Consider the following 10,803-nt stretch of genomic DNA (forward strand, 5'->3'; position numbering starts at 1 on the left):
CCCCGCACCTCGGCCGCCCCCGCCCGCCCGCAGCCCTGGCGGGATCGGGCCCACTCTCGGTGGTCCCGAGGCGCCCCCGCCCCGGCCGTCTCTATGGTACAGCTCCCCGCCGGAGGGGTGTACCCGCACGGCCACGCGTACGCTCTGTCCCGAGGCCCGACTCTATGGTTGCATTTTCTCGCCCCTCTCCGGGCGCTGATTGGCCGAGAGGCCGGTTCTCGCGAGATCCGCGCGCCAGCGGCCTGGCGGAGGCGGTGGAGGGGCCCGCGTTCGTGCGTCGGAGCCGGCACCGCGGCGCGCTCGGTAAGATGGCGCCGGCGGCCGCGCTCCTTCCCTCGGGGGCCGGGGGCCAGCGGGGCCCTTCCCGTGGCCCGGCGGGTCGGCTTGCTGTCGAGCGCTGTGGGCGGTGGGGAGGCGCTGGGCCTGTGGCGAGCGGGGCCGAGCGCTTCGGTGGCCCGGGCCCCAAGGAGGGCCGGGTCGGGGGCAGCGCCTCGGCGGGCCGGTGGCGGGCGGGCGCCGCGGCGCTGCGCCGCGGGGCGGCGGGGGAAGGTCGGGGGACCCCGGCGGGCGGGGGCCCGTTGCGGCGGGAGCCGTGTTCCCGCGCCGCGTGGTTGGGAGCGGCGTGAATGCGGGGCAGGGGAGCGATCGGCCCCTCAGCCGGCCCCGCGCGGATCCTGCCTCCCGCTGTCCAACTTTCCTGGGGTCGGCCTGGCTTTGGCCATAGTTTAGAGGAATAAAAACCTGTTGGAAACGGGCCGGTGGCGAGGAGGCGCGCTGCCGCTGGTGTTTGTCTGAGAGGGGTGGCGGTGCCTGTTGCTGTTGTTGTTGCCGCCTCTCCTCCCCCTTTCGATGCCCCTGTGATCGTGACTTGAAGGTAGAAGTGGTTAAATGCCGGCTTAAATTTTAGAAAAGCGCTTTGCTTCCAAATCCGAAAAAGATATACTCGAGAAAAATACCAGGAGATAACATTTTAGTATTGTTGACAGGAGTACTTTTGGGGACAGTGAAGCTAAGCTAGTGTAAGTCTTTCAGTTGTGCATTGGATAATGTATCACGTACAGTTTTGTAGCTATACAATATCTGCAGTTGTCCTGTCTAAGTTTTGGCGAAAACTTTAAAGCAAATATTGTTTACATAGGCTTTGCTTTAAAGGTTTGTTACAGTTTTTCTGGCTAGCTGTCAAACTCTTTGATTCACTTGTTTCACACTGTCATGCTGTGCGTCCTGTATAACTTGTAAACAAGATTTATTTAGAGTGGATTTAAGAGTAAGTACAAGAAGATGGTATTTGAATTTTTTATTCTGACGATTGATGAAAGCAGCTTTAGAGACTGGCTCGTAGATGTGAAAGAGTGCAGGAACAAGGAGGAGAAAAATGTAAAATTGTGGTTTGAGATAAAAGGGTCTCCTTTGGACTATTAATTTAAAAGATCTCGTAAAAAAAAGATATAAAGATGGTAGTAACAGAGTGCTTACACACATTAAACTTACTTCTTCTTGAATCACGTTAAATGAGATGCTTTGCTTTTCTTGTAGTAAGAGTCCAGGATGAGTTATGCAGAAAAACCTGATGAAATCACGAAAGATGAATGGATGGAAAAACTTAATAACTTGCATATCCAGAGGGCAGACATGAACCGCCTTATCATGAACTACCTTGTTACAGGTAAAATGAGTGGTAATGCTAGGAGGCTCTTAAATGCATGATGCTTATTTTATCAAGACAGACAGTTTTGGCAAGAATATGAAATTAAGGGCTTTAAGGAGTCAGTGGTTGCTGTTGGCTTCTCTTAGCAATGTACAACTGCTCTTGTGTTCTCTGAAGTGCAGACTGACTAAGATTCAGAGACCGAGCAGTTGTCATGCAATAGAGGTGACATTTATTAACCTTAACTCTTCTGCTAAAAGATACAGAAAAGAAAGTATTTTATGGAATGCTGTTGACAAACATGACCTGCTTCTGCATGATGTCCTTGTTTGTGCCATTAAAATGAGAGTTCAGGATATGTGGCAGTTGTTAAAGAGCACTCTGAAAGCTGCATAGAACAACTGTCAGAAGCAAGTTTTAACTGGCTAGAAAGATAAACTCTGAAAGAGCACTGTTGTCAAAATAGTTTGAGACCAAAAATAATAGCCCCTTCAGCGTAGAACCTAATTTAGAACAATCAAAAACCCTCGGAAATTGCCCCTAGCAATTATGGTGCATACCATCACGGTAACCTATACTAGGGCGGAGGCATCCGTACCCGATCTACACCCCTGTTTACCTTGGTGTGTAGGTGAAGCCTCTGGGATGAAGGAAGAGCATCTTAGTGGCGTAAATCATTTTTGTGTGTATGAAAGTATGACTTAGGATTTAAAATAGCTGTTGCAACTTTAAAAAAAAAATCGTGTTAGTACAAGAAAGCAAAATTACTTTTCTATTTCTTCTCAGTAAAACTGCTAGGTCTGTGTAAACAGATTTGGGGGCTGGAGGGAGAAGCAAAACCACCCAAATTTTGAAAATGTGATTTTGAAAATCCCATTTTGGAATAAGTACACTGCTCTATTTAAGTATAAAACAAGCTTTCAAGTTAAGAGGTATTGGACTACACGTTGCACGCATCCTTAGAGCATGAGGGCACTCGAGTTAAGAATGAATTAAGCATGTTCTGTTAGATGCCTGTTGGATAAATGCCTATTTAAACAGATAAGAATTTTTCAGAAGTTCAGATTTAATCTTTAAACCTCCAAAATGCACAAACAATACTCAAATCTTTTTAAGCTGTTTTTTTTTAAAGTGTTTCATAAAATATATTTTATAGGTAAAATGTTTCTATTTCAGAGGGCTTTAAAGAAGCAGCAGAGAAATTTCGAATGGAGTCCGGAATTGAACCCAGTGTTGATTTAGAGACTCTCGATGAAAGAATAAAAATTCGAGAAATGATATTAAAAGGACAGATTCAAGAAGCCATTGCATTAATAAACAGCCTCCATCCAGAATTGTTAGATACAAACAGATATCTTTACTTTCATTTGCAGGTAAGGACAGGTGGCTAACTTGATCTTTGTTTTAGAGGTTGCTGAGAGACTGGGAAAAGCAGTGCAGATTTTATGAGTATGTTGGGAGGTTTGTGACTGAACGTGGTTGCAATTTCAAGTGTTTGTTCTTGGCATCGTGTTGTAGCAGCTGGAAACTTTGTGGCATGGTGCAGGAACCATCATATACAATTAGTAACGCGAAAACTTAGAACAGCAGCAGTGGCCTGTGACTAACCAACTTGCAATTACTGTTAGTCTGAATGTTCTTTTAGTAACACATCTTTTCAAAACCTGTTACTCAAAAGCGTCAGGTTACCTTTTTCAGTAGATTTTGTAGACAAGTCTGCCTTGTCTCACACATTCAGAAGAATTGACCTCAAACTGTCAAATTATGGGTTAGTGTTTGTCTCAAATTACACATTAATGTTTGAAGATTACGGTCTTGAAATATGGAAGATTTGTTAATTTGTTTAGCTAATATTGCTGTGTCTTTCGTATGTAGCAGCAGCATTTGATTGAACTGATTCGGCAGCGTGAGACAGAAGCAGCTCTGGAATTTGCTCAGACCCAATTAGCAGAACAAGGCGAGGAGAGCAGGGAATGCCTGACAGAAATGGAGCGTACGCTGGCTTTGCTTGCCTTTGATAATCCCGAAGAATCACCATTCGGAGACTTGCTTAACATGATGCAGCGACAGAAGGTAGTCCTTTCTCAAAAGGAAATTGACGTCTTTTGTTTGTATGTGGTGAAAATGATGTCCAAATATTTTTGAAATGTTTAGAAAAAATGTATGTAGTGGTATGCAAAAGAACAGAAGTATTTCTTAAGCAAGGTTCAAAAAAATGGTGTTAATGTATTCAACTACTTGGTGCTCTTCCTTGTTTTCTCCAGGCTCATAGTCTGTGGAGCTTTGTCCTGACCATTGTCCTGGTTTCGGCTGGGACAGAGTTAATTTTCTTCCTAGTAGCTGGTCTAGTGCTGTGTTTTGGGTTTAGTATGAGAATAACCTTGATAACACACTGATGTTTTAGTTGTTGCTAAGTAGTGCTTACACCAGTCAAGGACTTTTCAGCTTCCCCTGCTCTGCCGGGTGCACAAGAAGCTGGGAGGGGGCACGGCCAGGACAGCTGGCCCAGACTGGCCCAAGGGCTATTCCATACTCTATGATGTCACGCCCAGTATAGAAACTGGGGGAGTTGGCCGGGAGGTGGGGACCGCTGCTCGGAGACGGGCAGGGCATCGGTTGGTAGGTGGTGAGCAATTGCATCATGCATCACTTGCTTTGTATATTATTATTATTATATTATTACTACTACTGCTATTTTATTTTATTTCAATTATTAAACTGTTCTTATCTCAACCCACGAGTTTTCTCACTTTCCTGATTCCTTCCCCGATCCCACCAGGGAGGGGGAGCAAGCCAGCGGCTGTGTGGTGCTTAGTTGCTGGCTGGGGTTAAACCACGACACCATGTTCTGAGGAATTAGCGCACTAGGTGTGATTTTTTTTCAATGTCTGTGTGATGTTAGCAGTGTTAATCATAGGAAAACTATTACTGAATTCCAGTATTTCTCTTCCAGGTATGGAGTGAGGTTAATCAAGCTGTTCTAGACTATGAAAATCGTGAATCAACACCCAAGTTGGCAAAATTACTGAAACTACTACTGTGGGCTCAGAATGAGCTGGACCAGAAGAAAGTGAAATATCCCAAAATGACAGACCTCAGCAAGGGGACGATTGAAGAACCCAAGTAAAATGTGTGCAGATGGACATCAAACAATCGTAGTACTGCACAGTATACATTTATATCAGTCTGTGACTGAAATATTTTTACTACAGTACAGCACTCAATTCAGATTTTTCAATGAACATCTAATTTGAAGGGGGAAAAGTCCCTTTTAAATGCTGCAAAAACTGCATTGAAAGGCGCTGTATCTCTTTGAAAGTCTGACTTAGGCTATGCACTATAATACATTTTTAAAAAAAACATTAAACAGGACAGGAAAAATAGCATTTTTAAAAGTACAGAACTCAAGCTTTCTAATTGGCTACTGATGCCTAGTTTAGTGGCCAGGGGGTTAATATGGAGTTATATTGGCAACTATTCAGTTAACTGTCTCCTGTTTGAAATGTGTATATAGAACAGTGAATATTTTCTACCTTTAAGTTATAGCCAGATATACATTCCCCTTAAAAGTAACTGGTCAAGTTTTCATCTATAAACTTTGCAGTAAGGTCAACCTTTTGCTTAGGAAATAGTGTACAAACTTGTAAATCATAATTTAAGGACTTTTTTTTTTTTTTCTCTCCTTGTTTCTGACTTTTTGGTGCTTTATATGGTGAGAGCTATGTTCATAATGGATCAGTGACCCATCTTTTCAGGAGGAGTATTGTTGGAAGTAAGCTTTTTTCCTTAATTTTCACAAATGACCAAAATGGCCCCCAGAGGCATTTGAGGGTTTTTGTGACAGGGGCCTTTCCCCCCTATATTAAATTTGCAGCTGTAGACCCTGCAGTGATTCTCCTAAAGCTTTGAAGGCCGCTGGATGTTTGTAAGCTGAAAGACATGCTTGTGTTAGGAAATTAAGTGGGGGGAGAGGTGCTTGTTGAAGCCTCTGATGCATCATCTTGTGCAGGATCTGCCTTTATGCTTGCTTGACTAAGAGTCGTAGTTTTAGAGCTACTTGGGCTGGTTTTTTGCCTTGAGCTGAGCAGAGCAGGGCTGCCTAAAACCAGAGATTTCCATTTTCTCAATTCTTCCATACCTTTCTGAAGAGATGCAGTTCATCTTCACCTGTATTTGTTTACTGGCTGTCCTCACTCCAGTTAAAATTATAGGTTTAATGTTTTACATGTGAAGTCCAGACTTTCACGTCAACAAATTGTAATCTTCTGGGTATGGGATGTTCTGGTCGACTCGATTTTGCAGCACTGTACACTGGTATATATCCAGTGGTAGGAAGCACTAATCTTGCCAAATCGATCTCTAGATTTTTAGGTCCGTATATCAAGTTATTACAGATTTGCTGAACAAAGACCGAGCTGATGGGTGAAATAGCTTAACATCATGAGACACTGGCAGTTGTCACACCAGTCCCATACTGTACATAATCTAGTCTTGTATGGTAGATATTACCCTGTAGAATGAAACTTAGTTTTCACTTAATTTTACTGGAATACTTATGCATTAAACTGTATAAAGCTTTGCAGATACACCTGACTTACGGAAACTAACAAAACCTGTTACTGATTGCATTACTGTGAACACTGTTTACTTGTGTAGCTATTTTTTGTGGGGGGAAAACCATTGTTTGTTAAGCAGCTATTAGAGATGCGGAGCGCCAAGGTTAAGCTAGATGATGGATATAACGATGTGTTCTCATTTATTACTGATTGTTCTGTTCTCCACTTTGAGGCATTTGTGGTATGGAGGTCTTAAACTTTATACATAACAAACAAGCTATCAGTAGCCCCCCAACTACAACAGCGGTCTGGCTTTCCTTCACCCAGGCTGGTTATTCTAACACCAAACTTTTAACAGTTGGGTTTTTTTTGGTTGTTTTTTTTTTTAAATTTGGGGGGAGGAGGGGCCTTTTCCAGTCAGCTGATGTCTGAAAAACCATGTATAACTTTTAGTTTGTGAGAAACTGTATGGTTAATGTAACTTTGTTTAATAACAAACTGCAGAAACAAAACTGGAATAGCTCTAATTTCTTCATGTATAACTGATCAGCTTTTCCTGTGTTCTGACACTTGTGTTGTTAAATCTCATCTAAAGCTTCTCCCGGATGAAGTGGAAAGTGGTGCGTTTTTGTGGCATGACTAGCATTTTTCTCCATGAGAAATGCAGTATTACAGTCCTGGTTGAGAAGTTCACTGTACTTCTAGAACGCTACGTTAATTTCATATAGTATTTGGGCAAAGATTGAGCATAGATTACTTGAATTTTCACTAGCTTGGTTTTTTTTCCATTAAAAAATAAAACAGTTTTTTAAGGGGTTTAATATAAAATTAGTATAGAACTATTTCACTTTGTTTTTATGAACATGCCACATTGATAAGCAGCTTTAATCTGTAAAGTTTTTGGTAACTGCAAGAAAATATTCGAAAGCTATGCATTTTAGCGAAAGCATAAAGGTAGTGATAATGGTACTTCTAAGGATCTTTATATTAGTGTATATAAAATAGTTTGCATATACAAATATAATATATAATCTGTTTGAAATATTCTTGAATGGTAGGGGCTGTGAAACATATTATAATTTATGGAAATATTGTACACAGTAAACGGACCTCTCAGTACACGAATGAACTTTTGTCATATGCATGAGATGTCTTATTTGGTGACTACTAATGAATGGGATTTTGTTAACCCATTTTTGTTAGATAACCACTTTAACAAATATTATTAAATGCCACTTCGATCAGTTTGCTTTAGTGTAAAAATACATATTTTGTTCCACTTAATTTAGAACAATATGAAAATAACTTTTGTAAGAAGATTTGTTCCAAACTCAACGGTGGCAAACGAATCTGGTAATTAAACGTGGCACACTACGCTCACTCCTCCCCCAACCTTTCCTTTGTTGAAAGCAAATAAGATTTATTTCATTAATGCTATGGACATGAAGAAGTTGGGTTGTAAAATATCCTGTCTGCTATGCCTCTGCAGAAAGGCTGTATGTCAAGTGTGTTTTGATTAGGCTACAAATCTCTCTCCTTTTCCAAAACCTATCACCTCCCTAATAACTGTCGTCTTCGCTGTTCCCATGTTTCTTTTCTGCCTGTCAAATCTAAGCTAAACTCTGGTTGCTTCTCTTGTACAATGGAGTCATTTGTGAAGGGTGGGGGATAATGGGTTTCCCTGAAGACGAAGTGCTGGTGGTACTTTCTGAGAAATACTGACTGACCTGTTTAATTTTATATAGCTGGAAAAACAGAGGCTGCTGCGCAGAGACTAACAGCAGAATTTTAAGTAAAGCATTTCCTCTCAAGACTTTTGAAGAGGGAAACACACAGCTTGAAACCAGGTGAAGTACCTCTCTCTCTCTAAGATGATTTCATTGAAACACTTTCAGCTCCTTCCACCCACATTAAAAGAAAAATTGAAGTGAATGTGGAGAGCACTTACGTAGCATTTAAGATGTGTGAAATTACCTGGAAAGAATTCTGTCTTGTTTCTACTCCTTGTACATATAGGGGAAGCCATCGCATTATTCTAGGATGATTTTATTGTTTTTAATTTGTAAAATTTATGCTTTGTATGCTTGAGTATAAGCTTAAAAGCATTACTTAAAAAAAATCCTTGACTAGTAGATGAGTGTTGCTCGACTTATTTCAAACCACTTTCTGTCCAAGTTCGTTACGAAGCTTATTAAATTGAGTTGGAGCGTGATCCCTGTGTGTCTTATCTTCACGGGTAACGGGGTCTCCTGCTGTCAGCAGCAGCTGAAAGCATCCTTGAGGTGCTTACCTCAAAGAATGCGAAAGGGTATGGAGTCATGTTTTGCCCTAAATCTGCCTTTAGGCCGCAGCAGGTTGAGGCAGGTTCTGTCCTGCGCTGTAGATCTCTCTTCCACCCAGAAGCAACGTCGCCGGTCAGCGTTTGTTTCTGCTGTCACGTTCTTAACGAAAAGAGATGAGGGGGGTTTCTAGCTGTTGCGCGAGCAGCGGTGTCCCCAGCCCTGCTCGTCAGCTCCTTCGCTTTATGTGCTCAGCCGTGCAGAGACAGAGCACGAAGCTTAGGAACAGCACCCTCACACGCATTTGTATTTCTCAGCGGACACATCTAGGTGCTAGAAACTGTTTTTATTCTTTTCCTCTCCCCTCCTGCCTTCGTGTAATTACAACAAGGACAAGATTGGCCAAAGCACCGGTGGGCTGCACGTTGATACGATCGGGCACCTCGGAACCAGGAAGCCCTGTGCGTTCTCTGCCGCGCTCCTCACGTTAAGTGGGGATTCCAAGGACGAGCTGCTGCCTTACACCCACCTGCAACAATTGCTGCGTGGCAGTTGCTGTTCACTTAAAAGCAGTCTCAATTTGTCAACTTCCCTGATCATTTGTTTATTTTTCAGCATATCGCTGCCTGCAGCAGTTTTGCAAAGTTGCATTATTTAGCGCTAGAAACCCCGTGCGTTTCCTTCAGGCTGTGGACAAGTCGCGTTGAAGCTGCTCTTGGTCAGCAGGGAGCTTCCAAGCTGCGGTTGGACCGTCCTTTTCACCCCCCTTCAGGATCTGGTCTTGATCTGTGCTTAACTTCATAAAATCTTCAAATAATACAATAATTGTCACGATAAACTTCAGTGATGGTAAATGTCAGCTCAAATATTAACCCAATAATCTTTTGTTTGGTTTAATCTTTTGACAGATTAAGCTGAGCACAGGAAAAAGGAGATGAGATTGTGTTCTTGTGTAAAATTATTTTCTTTAGTCAGCACCTGTCTTCTGAACTGATTCCATTTGCCATTTAATCAGCTCGGTGGGAGGTTCGCTTCTAGAAAATTATGCAGCAGTAAAAGGAGCAATGTCTGTGGTTTTGCTTTTTAAACTTATTTATGTGCATGTGATGGATGTTACACTCAAACGCTTCTTTTAACTGCAGCTATTTTTGACAGTGAAACTAGCTTCTTACGCGAGAAGCAAATCAGTCAAAGCAGCTATTCATTGAAGAGGTGATGCTGAGCAGTACAAGGAGAGGAACCGAAGAGTACAACAAATAAAGAAAACTTTGTGCGATGGGCTTAATTCCCGACTTGAATCATAATTTTAGTAAGTTAGTAGCCAACGTTACAGTGTCTGTGTTGGGGGTGCTTGCATCCCGCAGCAGCGAGACTTCAACTCGTACACGGGTGTGAGTTAGTGAGCGTGCTGTGTCTGCGATCACTGTAGCGTGCCCAAGACCTCTTCTGTTCTTTTCTGAGCTTGTTACATGCATTCCACTTCTTCAGTTACATCAGCGCTCATCTCCCCTTCTGCCTTGAATTAACTTAACTCCAAACATATACACTATTTAAAAAAAAAAACCCACATTGAACAATGGGTTTGATTTTTGGCTGCATTTTGCCATGACTTGGCTCCCTCTTCTGGAAACAGGCACAGTAGCAGAGGGAATCAAAATTCTTTATAGTTTCCAGTTTCCTGCCCGAAGGGAGGAAAGCCTACAGCTGGGTGAAGCCTGAGCCCGGTGGTTACTACACATGGTTCCCTCAGGTTCCACTTGTACCAAAGCTTGTTGTATTTGTTTCCTCTGTCGGTAGCAGGTCTGTGACCGTGTGACTATGCCACGGGCCTTTTGGGGGAGAGCTCTTTCCTCTGAGGAAGAAATGCTGAAGCAATGGATGAAGTCTGATGTTATGATTTTTTTTTTCTTTTGTCAGCCCTGGTGACCTCCTTCTGGAGTTGTCTCTTACCATGTGAGGAACCTTTTGCTATTTCAGTCTCTAAGGTTTAGCTTAACAATACCGTTACCCCTCTTGATTTAAGGAGCCAGCTGCTCCTCAGAGACCTGCAAAGTATTCCTGCTGGGAGAAGAATGGGGGAGTTAGCTAGAACATTAGTCTGCTACGGGCTTAATTTTAATGAGCATTTAGAGGCTGCTGGCTGCAGGAGTAGCAGAGGGGAGATGCCTGCCCTGCACCTGCGCCCTGTACTTTTTGGTGCAGCCCAGAAGCTCCGGCACCTTTCACCAAGGACCGCGTATGACCACGACCTCGCTCAGGCTGCGCGGGAGCTCCTCCATCCTCTGCTGACCTGAAGTTTTGCCGTGCCTGTATCCAAGCT

The 10,803-nt window shown here is 42.9% G+C and overlaps 1 protein-coding gene across 4 annotated transcripts; it reads left to right on the forward strand.

Annotated features, from left to right (window-relative positions):
- Positions 1-212: 212 nt before the first annotated feature.
- GID8 (GID complex subunit 8 homolog) lies at positions 213-9,792 on the forward strand. Of its 4 annotated transcripts, none has more exons than XR_014229654.1 (6): positions 213-303; positions 1,537-1,666; positions 2,825-3,021; positions 3,524-3,721; positions 4,602-8,051; positions 9,626-9,792. XR_014229654.1 is itself a non-coding variant. In XM_082325904.1 (5 exons), exons 2-5 carry the CDS (start codon positions 1,549-1,551, stop codon positions 4,773-4,775), a joined length of 687 nt encoding a protein of 228 aa, XP_082182030.1. In that variant the 5' UTR covers positions 213-303; positions 1,537-1,548; the 3' UTR covers positions 4,776-9,091. The 4 variants fall into 4 exon arrangements, 1 of the variants encoding a protein (XP_082182030.1); XR_014229655.1 differs by lacking the exon at positions 9,626-9,792 and having other exon boundaries at positions 4,602-7,557; positions 7,950-9,091; XR_014229656.1 differs by lacking the exon at positions 9,626-9,792 and having other exon boundaries at positions 4,602-5,420; positions 7,950-9,091.
- Positions 9,793-10,803: the final 1,011 nt, after the last annotated feature.

Source organism: Platalea leucorodia (genome assembly GCF_965183815.1).
Source record: "Platalea leucorodia genome assembly, chromosome: 13".
NCBI classification, from domain to species: domain Eukaryota; kingdom Metazoa; phylum Chordata; class Aves; order Pelecaniformes; family Threskiornithidae; genus Platalea; species Platalea leucorodia.